Source organism: Musca autumnalis, unplaced genomic scaffold (assembly GCF_047663935.1).
Source record: "Musca autumnalis isolate F117 unplaced genomic scaffold, ASM4766393v1 scaffold_4, whole genome shotgun sequence".
Classification (NCBI taxonomy): domain Eukaryota; kingdom Metazoa; phylum Arthropoda; class Insecta; order Diptera; family Muscidae; genus Musca; species Musca autumnalis.
In genome coordinates this window covers 100380310-100396280 of record NW_027411977.1, presented here as the reverse complement: position 1 = coordinate 100396280, position 15971 = coordinate 100380310, and the positions used below count along the sequence as shown (strand labels likewise).

Here is a 15971-nt window from a genome sequence, read left to right as displayed (position 1 = left end):
TTTCAACTGATTCAATTACCAACAAAAAACGACAATTGAGTTTTATATATAAAGATTTTTAAAATTTGAAAATGCAATCGATTCCAAATTTTCCGAAACTCATCTTATTTTTTATTTTTTTATTATTTTTCGCGGTTCTTGAAAAGTTTTAATTACATTACAAGCATTTGCAAGAATCGCCGCCAATACCAAATTGAAGCCAAGGGTCTGTAGATTTCAAAACTGCTTAGACTTTTTGCGGATATCTGCGGTTTAGACCAAGCATGGTCACATTTGGCACGGCGGTGCCGATGATTTTCGGCAATTTACACGCACACGATCCGAATGCACAGAAAGAGCGTACAAAAGAGAACAAATGTGTTGATTTGTTATTGCTTTATAGCTTGCTTGAATACAAACTTTTTTCTTCTTTATTGCGTATTCGATTTTCGAATGTTAGCGATCATATTACAATTGTCAAAAAATTACATATTTATGTTTTTATAAATTATTAACAAAATAGGAAAATATATCTCTATTTCTCGCAATGCTTATTAAATTTTCGGCGTTCTGGAATTCTGTCCATTGCTGGATATTTTGAATCCATGACATCTCTTTTCTTCCTCTGGTACGTCTTCCTTCTATGTTTGCTTGCAGTATTTCCTGGAGAATGGTGTATTTACGGTTTCGCATAATGTGCCCTAGATATGCTGTTTTCCGTTTCTTTATGTTGTTTAATAATTCTCTTGTTGTATTCATTCTTCGCAATACTTCAATATTTGGTACATGCAGGACCCATGGTATTTTTAGTTCTAGACGGTACACCCACATCTCAAATGCTTCGATCCGTTTGATATCTGCCGCTTTTAACGTCCACACTTCGACTGAATATAACAAGACTGGCCATATATACGCTTTTATGAAACGAGATTTTGTTGCAACATGTATATCATGGCTTATTAGGACTTTTTTATATTTATGAAAAACAAACTTACTAACACACTGTTATATGTTGCTAATATTTTGAATACATTCACATTTTCTCCGTTCTATTTTTGGTCATGCCTGGTTTAGACAGTTATGACGACCAACAATTTTGGTCTGTTCCAGAACTGCAAATATCTACTAATTTTTACTATTTTTTTCGATATCATAAAGGAAAAATTGTTATCGTAGTAAAAAATAGTAGCTTCTTGCAGGTTCTGGAACAGAGCATTTATTTATTTTTGGAATATTTTAAGTAATTTTATTATCCATTCTTATACATATGTGTATTTAATAAAATAGGTTTGTGCTATTAGCGATCTATTTTATCATGGTAACGTGGAACCGCACTGAAAGCTCGTGATAGGAAAAGTATTCACTTTAACCCTCCGTTGGATACCTGGGTATGGCGAGGCCTATTTTATAATATTTAAAAGCATTTGGCCAGACCCAGGTGTGTCTAACGGAGGGTTAATAAATAATTTTTCTTTTTTGGGACACCCTACACGGTGCTCTTGGACCAAACTGAAATGAAAGAAGCATATACCTGGGATGTTTTTGCTTTTTGAAAAAATGGCGGCCAAAGTTCTCATCTTTAGGGTTTTTAGGTTTCCACGATTTTGCTTGGAAATCGCAAGTCCTGTCGAGTCGGAATTAAAGAAAATATTGTAGCTGTGCAAATTCTCTACAAGATTGACCTTTATGATATTTCCTTAGGTTTTGCCATTTTTGAGATATAGAAGTTCAAATTGGGACAATGCACTGACTGTATCGCCTCCTTATAAAACAATGTAACTTTCAATAAAAACCGCTTACACAAAACAAAAAAAATCGCCGGAGCGTTTTTTAAATAAATCGCGGTCAAAGTTCAATTTTTGGGTCTTTTTGGTTTTCACAATTTTGCTTGGCAACCGATAGCACAATCAAAATTGAACTAAAGAGAATGTTGTTGCAGTGAAAATTCTCTACAAGATTGTCCATTACAATATCTTCGTAGGTTTTACCATTTTTGAGATATAGAAGTTCAAATTGGGACAACTCACTGTCTCCTTATAAAACAATGACATGACTGCAATTTCCCAGCTTCAATTTATATATATCAAAAATGGTACAACCTAGGAAAAAATTACAAAAGCCTATCTTGTAGAGAATTTTTACAGCTATTAGTACCATTTCGATAAGACTTCCCGTTTTCAAGCAAATCGTGAAAATCTAACCAAAAAACACTAAAAATGTGACCTGAACTTCTATATCTCGAAAATGAAACCTAGGAAGAAATCATAAAGGTTAATCCTCTAGAGAATTTTCACAGCTACTACATTTCCTTTAGCCACATTTCGAAAGGACTTGCTTCCAAGCTAAATCGCGAAAACCAAAAATTAACCTAAAAATGTGAACTATGACCGCGGTTTATTTAAAATCCCTTTAGCGACTTTTTCTTGTTTTAGGATTTTTCTCATCTATGAACATTGCTGTTTCAAAATCCGCAAAAACTTCCCAGGTGTAAGCAGCTTTTATTGAAAGTTACATTGTTTTATAAGGAGGCGATACAGTCAGTGCATTGTCCCAATTTGAACTTCTATTTCTCAAAAAAGGTAAAACCTAAGGAAATATCATAAAGGTCAATCTTGTAGAGAATTTTCACAGCTACAATATTTTCTTTAATCCCGACTCGACAGGACTTGCGATTTCCAAGCAAAATCGTGGAAACCTAAACAACCCTAAAGATGAGAACTTTGACCGCGATTTATTCAAAAAGGAAAAACTTCCCAGGTGTAAGCCCAGTGTCGTTGAAGTTTATTTTATTTTGAGGCATTTTCATAGCGATTATGAATCTTCACGTAGGGAGCTACTCACAAGTGAGTTGCAGTTCACTTTCACCTGCTCGAGCTATTTGCTCTGTTCCAGAACCTGCAAGAAGCTACTATTTTTTACTACGATAACATTTTTTCCTTTATGTTATCGGAAAAAATAGTAAAAATTAGTAGATTCTTGCATTACTGGAACAGAGCCATTATGATTGAGCAGGGAGGAGCACAAAAAGTGAACAAGGGTTGACAAGTCGGAAAATGGAAAATAATGGCGCGACTTGTGAACCCTTGAAATAATAATTTGTGTTGCCATACCGTCATTTTTTGCACAAATAACTTTGAGATTAATTAATTCTTATTTTTTGTATAAAAAATAAATAAATTTTCAAATTAATAAACATTTCTAGCAAGAAAAATGTCAGTTATTAACAATCCACTGTAAAAGAACATGGATATTGGTAAAAGAAAATACAACATTAAAACAACATGGCAACATCTGTAACAGCTGTTCTTTTGTTTTGGCAGATATGTGAAAATAGTTTATTTACACTGAAGAATTCGTGAAATTTATTGGAAAATCGTAAAAAAGTGAACAAATGTCGTTTAAAAACGTCATTAAATGGCTACAATAAGTAAATGTTTAATGTTGCATTTTGGGTGATAACAGAAATGGCAAATTCTGAGGAATACCAAGGAAATGAAGTGGAAGTTGTGTTTAGCACCATCTCCCATTCTTTCCAAGACTGCGACCCCAAAAGATCCAAATCGTGTACATTACTCTCTCTAGGAATAACAATTGCACACATGGGTTGCTCCTGATTGGGTCCTTGTATAGTTGTGAGCCGCTTTATGCAGAATGTACCTTTTTGATCTGTCCATACCTGAAAACTCGATTTAGGCCTTCCTTCACTGATACATACCACGGGCAACGTTTTAGTTACAGTACTTGCTCGGGCATTACCGTGAGATAGGGATGGCTCTCACGGTAATGCCCGAGCAAGTACTGTAACTAAAACGTTGGGTGGGTTGGCCCGACACACTAGGTCCATCAAGAATGATCTTCACGTTCTAGAGAGGGAAGCCCAACCATACTGGATAGAATCCCTTGCTCAACAAGCATTTCAAGTAGTTTTGAATAGCTTTCACATAGTCGCAGGTTCTAATGTAAACAAATATAGTGTGAATAAAGTCCACAACAAACCAGAGTAGTTTTTGCTCAACTATACTTGGGATATTGCAGTCGTCTAAATTCTTAGGCAAATATTGATAGCACCATGCACAGTACTCTGCGTCTTTTAATGGTGCGATGCCAAACCTAGTCATATAACTCCAGTGGATAGTTACATGCCATTCTTGGAACTGAAGGTAGACCCAATTTTGTACCAAATTCTGAAAGAATTCAGAGATTCAGACCGAATTCGTAAAGAACTCTGAAAAAATGTTAGCGGTCAATGTCCTAAGCTTTAAAAAACAAGAACATTCGTTTATGCAACTATAAACATTATGGTAGAAATTTATAATATTGATATTTCTTTCTTTTTATAGGAATAAAAACAAAAACGCCCATTTGTTTTTAAATTTTTAAGTTGACCTCAAGCCAAATTAAAACCAAAGAAAATAGCGTCCAAAGGTCAACAATAACCTCACAACATAAAAAATCTCTTATTATTTTTTGTTACTTTCAACCTAAAATACAATTAATTATCATTACAGATACAAAATATTCGTATTTTTTAAAATAAATGTTCACACTTAATTTTTTTTGTTCAACTCACTTTGATTTCGGTAGTGAGAAATTTCAGCAGAAATTTGCCTCTTTTTCTCACTTTTTTTACATTTGTAATAGCTAATTTTTTCACGAACGTGAGTTTTGCTCACCCTCTTGTTGTTTATAATAAGGGAACAGTGAGAACATAACATCACTCACGGCGATATGATGTTTATAATAGGGGAGGAGGCGAGAAAGAGAAAACTCACGGTGAGAGGCCGTTCATAATTGGGCTGTTTATTTTTCAACTTTGCTTTGAAGTGAATCCAGACTCTGCCACTCTTCAGGTGTTCGTGTTAGAGGTTCATGACTGTTTAAACTGTCCGAAATGGACCTCCACACTTCATCCGCTGTGGCTTTGGTTTCACCAAAACTCCCGAACTCCTCGGGCTAAGTTTGGATTTTCACTCAGTTTATCAATTAATATTTCGAACTGCTGCTTTGTCGTTATTTTCACTATACTGATACACAAAATTAATTAATGATGCAAAGAATCAATAATTGTTAACAACATGTTTAGTTTTCCTTCTATTTTACTTCTTGTTTCTTCGAAAATGTTCACTGCAACTGAAAATTGGTGGTTGCTGAAAAACAGCCGCTTCGTCAACTGAGATTCGCAACTTCAGTTGAGAGTTGCCATACGTGGATCAATTTTGACAACTGACAACGCCACTCAACGATAATTGTTATCGACGATCGACCCCTTCATTTAAAGTTGGTTCAAGAGCACCATGCCTAATGTTTGACCACGTCAAAATGTGGATGGAGATTTTCCACGCACTGGGAACCAAAATTACATTATTACAGATAACATTGCAGAAGAAGCTGATTAAATCCTATAAAGTGATTAAATCCTATAAGTAACCCTATATCCCTTTATAAGATGTACTGTAGTGTACTGAACTCTACATTCATTAATAAGGACTTATTTCTTTTGAATATTTAGTTAACATATCGCTCATTTAAAGAGTGACATATCTCAGAAAATCCAGTTTCGAGAAAAACGGGTTTTTAGTTGGCGATTGAAATTTTTTGAGTTATGCCACTCTTGGAGTAAATGAGCGATATGTAAAATACCTTAAATCGAGATATACAGGGCCTTTCCAATTTCACAATTTTTTATTTCCATATTTACATATGTCCAAAAAAGGAATATTTCTTGTCGATTCTGCAAGAATATTCCATAATTAAGTGGTTATTGTAGTTTTTAATGTTTTAAAATATTGATTTTTAAAGAATTTCACTTTTTAAAATTATTTTCATGATTACCCTGATAGATCTTATAGGGGGATTACCAAATAAACTAAAAAACTTCGAGGAGAGTTTTACTTGCAATAACAATCGGATTACAGCAAATTCGGTTGAACAATGTGTTCAGTTAGATATATTACCCAGAAGTATTTTTGTCACACATTCCCATATAAGTGCCACCACTGTGCAAAACCCATACAAATATTATTGCTTTCAAATAAGAAACATAATATTTTTATTCATTCAAAATGGTAATATATTTTATTAATGATAGCTTACTTCAATGGTTTATTTAACAATTCATTAATTTCATTTAATAATTCACATTGAACAAGCATTATTTTTAATTTTAAAGGACACATTATATAGATATGATTATAGTTGAAGTTTTTTCTTTCTTTTATAATAAGTTGAAATCAATTTAATTTAAAGCCGTTGAAGTCAATACGGCTACACCACGCTCATAGAAACTATGAGGATCTTGTCCGGCAGCTACGGCCATATCAATGGTGAACAACAGTTCCGAGCGAGTAGAATTCAAATACACCGGCAATGTTAATTTGCTGATGCGATGTTCACTTGAAACCCTAAGTTAATTAGAGAAAAGAAAATGATTATTATCACACACTATTATGCTAAGATTTTGCATATACTTACTTAACCCACTTCAATACGGTCAAGGGTAGATCCATCATAATGGTGGTGGCCAACAACAATTCATTGTTCTTGCAATGGGCTCCTTGTAATTTCAAGCCCGTGACACCGAAACTGCTGTCTTTGGTTTCGGTATTTACACCTGTCTCGGTTATAGTTACTTCCAAAGCGAGCTCTTCCAAAGACCAACTGTTGGCTTGGGCTACACATTGACGAGTGGCTGTAATATAGGCCTCGGGATTCAATAAACCACCCAACCATACTGGGAATCCTTGCAGTTCCTTAGCTCCAGCTTGTGACACCAGCTGTGATACCTTTTGCAATTGTTGTATACGGTTGCTGAAATCAGTAATCCATTGAATAACAGTACAGCCAACTGGCACAGTATAACGTTTCCAGCCTTTGGGTATGATGCCTTTAACCAATTCCGACAACATGGAACGATGGTGATTTGTTTGTTTCTTTTCTCCTTGACAAATCAAAACAACATCCTGCAGATCGGATATGACAGTTTGCAGCAATTTGGCACCCATGGTGACCTCACGTTCAAAGTAACGATAGAGTGGATCTTTAATATTTTCCACAGTTCTCTTAAGAGTTTGCAAATTTTTAGGCAACAAATCCAACCAAGCTGTGGCTGACTTGTGAAGTATTTTCATCCATGAAGGTCGACCATCTTCACGTTGGGCTGCAGCAGCGGCAGCTGCCTGTTCATTGGTCTCTTCAACAGTGTAGGCTGGTTCATCGTCATCTTCTAGTTGTTGCATTTTCAAAAGTTTGCTAATCAAATCGGTACCACGTGTGGTAAGTAGAACCTTTTCGGCGTTGTTAGGCAGACCCAACCAGGATGGTGTTTGGCGGTCGGTGAGATTTTCAATCCATTTTAGGAAATGATCTCGGCGCGTGCCATCGGGCATGGTAATGTGGCGTTGACTGCCTGAAGCGCCATCTACATTGGCGACTAAAGCGAAATCGGCTTCGAACGAACGTGCTGTGAACAACTTCTTCAAGAATGACTGCAGCAAACGCTGATCGAAGTCATTGTCGATTTTACCGCCATATATAGACTGAGAGAGCAGAGTAACCAAAGCATCCCAAGGAATTTTCTCAGGTGGCAAATTAGTGCGACCCATGGCTGTACTGTCGATCCAAGTATCCAAAGTATCGCAAGCCACTCGCAAATCGCTCTCATTGAACTCGTACTTCTTGGCCCAGCCCAAGGGCACGTAGCGCAAACGTTCTTGGACAATGGCATGGAACCAAGCCAAAAGGAAGTACAAGCGTGCTCTCTCGCTAGGAGTTTTCATCATACGAGCTGCAGGCACTGTTGAGAAGGTTCTCAACAAATTGGCACGAATACCTGGTGGTGGTTCAAACACAAAGATTCTACCAGCTCTCAAAAGGTTTACGGGCACCTTAGGATTAATCTCCATGGTTAAGAATAGACGGAATCCAGAATGGGGTTGTAGGGAATGCATTTTCTTTTCCAATTGTACCAACCATTGTGGAGCCAGGTGAACGTTCTTGAGCATTACCCATCTGCCGCTCTTACAGGCCATATTAATGGCAGATTCAGCTTGGTTGAAGCCTTCAGCAGAACCAATGGCAATGCTTGAAATTTGTTTGTTCAATTCAGCAGCCAAATCATCAACACGTCCGGAAGCATCGAAACCTGGTACCGAACACAACAAGGCTGGTGTATTGCTGTTCAATTGTTTCTCCACGACGGCAGCAAAATCTAATTCGTCTTCAGCAGTCTGCATAAAGTCTTCACCCAAAACGGCATTAACCACATTGTGGGCAGCGGCAATCACACGATCCGGTCTGAAGGCTTGAATCAATAGCAACTGATGCACTGACGTTGCAATTGGGCTAAGACCCTTGGATTCATCCCACAACAATGGAACACATTGTTCCGGTGAACTTTGTTGCAACCAAGCCCCCAATTCGGGAATGGTGCTAAGTTTTTCAACCAATTTGCGGAATATTGGCACACGTGTAGCCAGACGATTGACACCATCAATTTGCTCCGCAGTCAGACCCTCAACTGGAGTTGGATTAGCCATTAAACCTTCCTTGCTTCTCAAGAAGAAATTGAATTCCGAGTCTAGATTCATTTCCGATGTACCCTTGAGGTGGATCTTACACATCAACAAAGCAAATGTCAAACGGTCATTATGCAGCATACCACGAGCAACCCTATCATAGCAGACTTGGAATAGATCGCGTGTGATGATGCCCAAACGTTCCGCATTGTCTGTCTTGCCTTCCAATTTCTTGTTGTTGTACAGAACCGTGGAGAAAATGTCCAAGAACATTTTCAGTGAGTATTGGTACAAGAAGTGGACTTGGTTCAAACTGTCCATTGTAAAGTAAATGTTACTACAAGCCACAGACAGTGGAAGATATTGTTGGGATACTGTCTCAATTTCGGCAATAACCTTATCCGTTTCGTCCACCTTTTGGTTGATGTCATACGCCTCCTTTTTCAATGTCTCCAGGGTGGCAATAACTGAGTCATCATCCAAAATCTTACCCTTGGCATCGTTCAAAGCCTGCAACAAACTCTTCTCCAATTGACGCAAACGCAGTCGGAATTCACCTTGAAGTTTCAACAAATCGGAACGCTTCTCATCAATATCGGGTCTCTCGGCCTTCAGAACTTGGTTCAAACATTGTGATTGCAATGAGCTTCGCGTGACGGTGAAATTGACAAAAGTAACACGAGAGCATATATCCGGTGGGAATTCCACAGTCGGATCACGGGTTGAAAGGAATATGACAAACGATGGCGACAAGTCAATGTCTTGATCACCTAAGGTAATCAACACACGACCGCCACTACGTCTCAATTCACGATTCAATACCGGGTTCAAAATAGGATCATAATTTTCAACATCTTGCACCAATAGTGGATTACCGAAACGTAGAGCAGATTCCAAATTCTTACGGAAGGAGTCATCCAAGAAACTGGTCTTGGTGATCTTTTTGCCAGCATATTCGTTGAGTAAGAAAGTGGTAGCCTGGCCCGAAGGATCGATAATCAAAGGATATCTATTGAACCTCTTCAGCATAATGGCATTCTCAGTGCACAAATCATCGGTGGGCAAGGCATTTGCTTGCCATCTCAAACGTTCATCGGGATTTGACAAGTACTCAGTGCGAGCAATATCAGCACGATATTGTATATTGGCCGATTGCAAGTGTTGACTCCAAGTGGTAAAGAGATTTGTACGATAATGTTGATCAAAGTAACCGCCATAAGCAATGAAAGCAGCCGACAACAATACATCACCAATAATAGTGGACATTTGAGATTTGAATGTTTCACTGGTGCTCTCCCATCGTTCACGTTCAATATTCAAGCTCTTAAGCAAAGCAATGGAACGATCAACCTTGGCTTGTACATTTTCCAAATCGGTTTTGATGGCCTGGGCCTGTGAAATCAATTGAGCATATTCCTCCTTGTAGGCAGCAATACTTTGCTCCAATTGTTCAACCAAAGCTTTGGTTTCATCAGCGTTGGCTTTGTTAATAGCAGCCTGTTCCTCGAGTGAACGTAATTCATCACGCAATGGTTCGACACGCTTCAACATATCAGCATATTCAATCTAAAAACAAAAACAAAAGTTTCCACATTAACGTACATATAAAAACTGAGAGTCTAATGATTCCGTTCTCACTTCAAGTGACTCTTACCTGAGCAATAGCCCACTTAACCATAGGACCACAAGCCAATGAAGCACGGTTAACCTTTTCGAAGTTATAATCGGGATTGCTGAGATACTTCGACTTCATCTTTTCGCGTACATCATCGCTAACGATAAAAATCAATATATTAATACTCATTGTCCTTCAAAGCAGAACGAGATGAAAGACATGCAAAAGTGATGGAATGCAAAAGCAAAAAAGCAACATAAACCAAAGCCATCAACATTACACCAAAACAAAGATAAACAAAACAAAAACTTCCAATAAAACTAAGGTTAGTAAAACAAATAACGCCAATAATTGAACATTGTTAGAACATCCTGGGATGTCTACAAAATGAACGTAAAATTTGCACAAAATAAAAAAGTAACTACGTGGAATACAAGATTGCAGCACCAAACAATTCAAATGATATAACACTTTGAATTGTATGATGATCGTATCATTAATGTTTTTATTGTATGTCCCATTCACATCAACAACAATTATAAAAAAACAACATAACAGAAGGACGAATTGAAAAAAAAAACAACAAGATCTTTGAAATTGTTTGATATATAATATAGATACCAAAAGTTTTGTAGAAACATCTCATGCTTACGTTATCATTTCAGTACTGAAGTTAGATACAATTGAATTTATGAAATTTTCACGCATTATAACAGCGCGAATCGACTTCCAATCGGTTGCATTCTCTCCCAGTAACAAACAGATCGATTCAAGGGCCAATTTCACCACAGAGGGTGGATTTGCCATTGTTCTCACTTCAACAAGTTGTTGTTTCCGAATGGATTTAACGGCTATATTGTATTGATTGATTCGTATAAAAATCGGGGAGATTTGTAAGTAGACATTAAAGAGGTTGGTTAGTATTTCAGTTTTGTTATAAATAATGTACACTAAAACTGATTTTTCTTGTCATCTTATAAGAATAGTTAAAATGTATCTTAAATGTAAGGCTATTTCTTAATTTATTGCAATATTACTTATTGTGTATTTATTCCAGTAGAAGAAGTTCCGATATGTGACGTCGACGTTGTTGTGACGAAACAAATGTTGTCGTCGGAAGCACTAAGATGAAGATATTTTGTGAAGTTAGACCCTCATCTCATCTAGACGTTTGAACTTGAATTTGTGTTGGTTTTAAAACCATCGAGACAAGGAAAATGTATTTTACTTCTAACTAAGACAAACTGTACTCTGGAGCCTGTTTTTACGATATACATACATACATATATACATAAGTTTGATTGGGAATCTGTAGTGTATTTTTCTTTCTTAATAAGAACACTGTGCGACAACAAAAAAATGACAATGAAAATCGAGTAGATTATGAAAGTAGAGCTAAAAATATGAGACACATGTATCGGCGTTTTTAAAGTTTACGTCGGAAAGTAGCCAAAATAGGCGGGGCAAGTTCCGCCCATTTTTAAATTTTTCGAAATATTCGAGTTTGGATATCATGGAATCCTTGCATTTCAGGTATATAGTGTCTTTGGCAACTTTACTTAGGAGGGTGTGGGAAATTTTTTTGTTAAAAATTTTAACCCTCATGCGGTTCATCAAAGGGGTCTTTTTTGTCCTTTTTTCGGAAATCTTTCAAAAATTCATTAAAAATGTGATCGTATCAAATCCGTATATTCTACAAAATTGTTCGCAATAAAATTTTACAATAGGTCTCAGAATACACCAAATCTGTAACTCTTGTCTAATCGCCAGGAATCTCTAAAAATGAAAAACACGTTTTAGGGTTAAAATCGGACTTCATCTGAGTTTATTTAAAATTATCCCACAAAACATAATTTTAGAGAGATGATGTCAGAGACAAAAATATTCTTCGTCAAATTTCACCGTGGGTCACCAAAGAAATGAAATGTCTATTTACATTCTATAGCATGAAAATATCAGTATCAATTTTGCTGAAAAAACATGAAAATATTTCCCAATTTTTTTGATAAAAATTTTTCCTTCTTTTTTCTAGTTGATGCATGAAAGTAATATAAAACTTTGTTATAGGTAAAAAGTGTCAAAGGATGAAAAATTCTTCACAAAATTTCACTATGAGTTTCAAAATAAACCATAAATCTATGTACACTATTTCCTTAAACAAATTAGATTACAAATTTATATATATTAGGATGAAATTTATATGTTTTAATTTTGGACTGTTAGTTTTACATAATTCCATACTAGCAAAATCCTTTACATTTACTGTTAAAGAAAGAAATGTTCCAAATGAAATTTCATTATGAGTCTCTGAATAAAAGAAATCTGTAACAATAACATATAACATTCTTAGCAGCACTTGTTTTTGATATGTAGGTTTTAGGGCCATATTTTCCAATTTTCATACAGATTGTCGTTGTAATTGAAAAATAATGTAATTGAAAAATATCTTATTGATGGTTTTTCGTTATAAATTCATACAGAAGATGTTGTGCGTTCAATTTAAACAGCTTTTAAAACATTTGTGGTGAATATACATATATTTGAAAAATATGAAAAACCCAGTAGTATTTTTGGACCACACCAAATTGTGCATGTGAGAGCCCATATGACACCTATATTTTCACTGGACCATAGCCGTAGACCTCTAATGTATTTTCGCATTCAATAAAAGTAACCAATGGCTTATCCTAACTACGGAATTTAAGTTGAAAGTATTAAAAATACGCAATTTTGGCAGGTTCGATCAGGTTTTTTTATATTTTTCAAATATATATTCACCACAAATGTTTTAAAAGCTGTTTAAATTGAACACACAACATCTTCTGTATTGATTTATAACGAAAAACCATCAATAAGATATTTATATTTTTCAATTACAACGACAATCTGTATGAAAATTGGAAAATATGGCCCTAAAACCTATATATCTAAAACAAGTGCTGCTAAGAATATTATATGTTATGGCTTCAGATTTCTTTTATTCAGAGACTCATAATGAAATTTCATTTGAAACAATTCTTTCTTTAACAGTATTCCCAAAAAGTAAAGGATTTTGCTAGATTTTGATCCAGTATGGAATTATGTAAAACTAACAGTCCAAAATGAAAACATATAATTTCATCCTAATATATATAAATTTGTAATCTAATTTGTTTAACGAAATAGTGTACATAGATTTATGGTTTATTTTGAAACTCATAGTGAAATTTTGTGTAGAATTTTTCATCCTTTGACACTTTTCACTTATAACCAAGTTTTATATTACTTCCATGCATCAACTAGAAAAAAGAAGGAAACAATTTTCATAAAAAATGGGAAATATTTTCATGTTTTTTCAGCAAAATTGATACTGATATTTTCATGCTATAGAATGTAAATAGACATTTCATTTCTTTGGTGACCCACGGTGAAATTTGACGAAGAATATTTTTGTCTCTGACATCATCTCTCTAAAATTATGTTTTGTGGGACAATTTTGAATAAACTCAAATGAAGTCCGACTTTAACCCTAAAACGTGTTTTTCATTTTTAGAGATTCCTGGCGATTAGACAAGAGTTACAGATTTGGTGTATTCTGAGACCTATAGTAAAATTTTATGGCGAACAATTTTGTAGAATATTCGGATTTGATACGATTACATTTTTAATGAGTTTTTGAAAGATTTTCGAAAAAACGAAAAAAAGACCCCTTTGATGAACCGCTTGAGGGTTATAATTTTTAACAAAAATATTTCCTACACCCTCCTAAGTAAAGTTGCCAAAGACACTATATACCTGAAATGCAAGGATTCCAAGATATATAAACTCGAATATTTCGAAAAATTTAAAAATGGGCGCAACTTGCCCCGCCTATTTTGGTTACTTTCCGACGTAAACTTTAAAAACGCCGATAAAAGTGTCTCATATTTTTAGCTCTACTTTCATAATGTAATCGGTTTTTCCCATCATTTTGAAAAAAATTGAATTTTGTTGCACAGTGGAATGTACTGGTATGTGATGGAAAACGATCGTACTCGTTTTCCCATAAATCGAAATCGTATATTTCGAGTTTTAGTGAATATTTCATTGAAGTTGCAAATGGGTTTTAAAAATATTGTTCAAATAAGGGGCGATTGCGAAGCAAAACTATATATACCATCAAAGGCACCACTAAATTTACCATTTCGATTCTGCAAATCGAGTCGATTCGGTTTTCATCACATACCTGGTAATCTAAATTTAGAAATGTGAGTTTCGAACGTATGAATAACAACTTTCGAACCTCAACAGGCAAGAAAATCGATTGATTTGTTTACATAAAAAAAACTAAAGATAAAAAACCAACAAGTCTGTTTCTCCTTGACAAGGGTCTAAGATGGCTGCAGCGACAAGAATATCTACAGCTGAAGTTCTTTATAACGAACTTCCCTGCAACGAATACTTCTCTATAACGTAGTTGTTTTAAGGTATAAGTAGACTTTTTTATAACGTAGTAATTCGTCGTTATAGGGCCATTATCTCAGAAAGTATGGACATTCCACCAAAAAAGTGTACCTTTGTAATATGCGAGGACAACCAGATGCAAAAAAGAAAAGATCAAAACCATCCGAGACATGTCCTAAAATAGTATATGTGCGACAAATTTTTAAATTTTACGTACATTGACCCACGAAGGAATGAGCTGATATAGTCCATATTCGAAGAAATATTACGAAAGACAAAATTTGGACCAAATCGGTTGAGTCGTTCGAGGGTTATCTTGCGTTACAGCCAGAAAGACGGACGGACAAAATATTAATTGGGAACGCAACATTGATTTTTTTATCTAAAAAAACTACTACTATTTTTAGTACCTCTTTTTCATCAGAAAGGGCACATCTTCTGTAATATTTGTGATGAAAACTTTTTGCATAGTTTTGTAACAATTGGTCGCCTACGAGACACTGTTTAAAAAAGTGTTGCAGTGTCTACTCTAGCTCGAATATCAATTGGACGATAATCATATATGTATTTCGTGGCCATTTCGAGAATTTTAAAGGGCATAAAGTTCCTGCTATACAAAAAAACACGCTCATCAGCCCTATTCTGAACGCATGGGAGTTGGGAATTTTTTCCCATTCCCACATTTTCGTATTCTGAACAAAATTTTGTGGGAGTTTTTTTCCCATTTCCCATCTCCCCTCATTCTGAATGAAGTTCGAATTGGGAATTTGTTCCCATGGGAAAAAAGTATACATTCAGCCCTATTCTGAACATTCCCATGGGAACTGTTTCCCATGGGAGCGAAATTTCCCATTCCCACGTTTTCCATATTCTCAACGACGTGGGAACATCAAATCATGGGAATTGAATTTTCGAAATTCGAAATTAGTTACACCAAATTATGATAGCATACTTTTAGGGGGCTGTAATTTTGTTTTGTAATACAAAATGCCTATTTGCATTGAATTCGCGGTTTTTGAATTAGATTAGCAAAAGCACAACTTACTTAATTCAACATCCGTGCATTGATGTATGGATTTTTTAAGTGAATGGAGTCAACGATGTGTGATGTTGTTCTAATAAGCACATTTTCTTCAGATTGTGCGAATTGGTGTAAGCATTTTTTAATTAGTAGGCAAACATAATTTTTATGTAAAAAGTAATAGGAACTTTTTAAGTTTGTAACGAATTTAAAAATTGTATGTTGATACCGAGTAATTTTAGTTAGGGGTTTAACGAGTATATTGCTAGTTTTTCTTATTCCTAATGATCGCTAGAACTCGTATTTTGCATATTTTTAAAAAAATTCAAAAAGATAAGTTCGGATATTTTTCTCGATTATTACATATTTTTGCTTGTTATCGTCACCATAAAAATCCGAAGACGTATCTCAAAAAAAAAAA

The 15971-nt window shown here is 35.3% G+C and overlaps 1 protein-coding gene across 8 annotated transcripts in view; it reads right to left on the bottom strand.

Annotated features, from left to right (window-relative positions):
* Nucleotides 1–6025: 6025 nt before the first annotated feature.
* The window catches only part of Dhc64C (dynein heavy chain, cytoplasmic), a 35633-nt gene continuing 25687 nt past the window's right edge, over nucleotides 6026–15971 (bottom strand). For 4 of the 8 annotated variants that reach the window (XM_073983329.1, XM_073983331.1, XM_073983325.1 and 1 more), the window contains 4 exons: nucleotides 10760–10958; nucleotides 10147–10264; nucleotides 6451–10058; nucleotides 6026–6380 (listed from right to left, as the gene is read on the bottom strand). In XM_073983329.1, coding sequence (XP_073839430.1) covers nucleotides 6215–6380; nucleotides 6451–10058; nucleotides 10147–10264; nucleotides 10760–10958 — 4091 coding nt within the window. In that variant the 3' untranslated portion in view covers nucleotides 6026–6214. The remainder of the gene's footprint in view (nucleotides 6381–6450; nucleotides 10059–10146; nucleotides 10265–10759; nucleotides 10959–15971) is intronic. The other 4 variants (XM_073983330.1, XM_073983332.1, XM_073983326.1 and 1 more) reach the window with 1 other exon arrangement.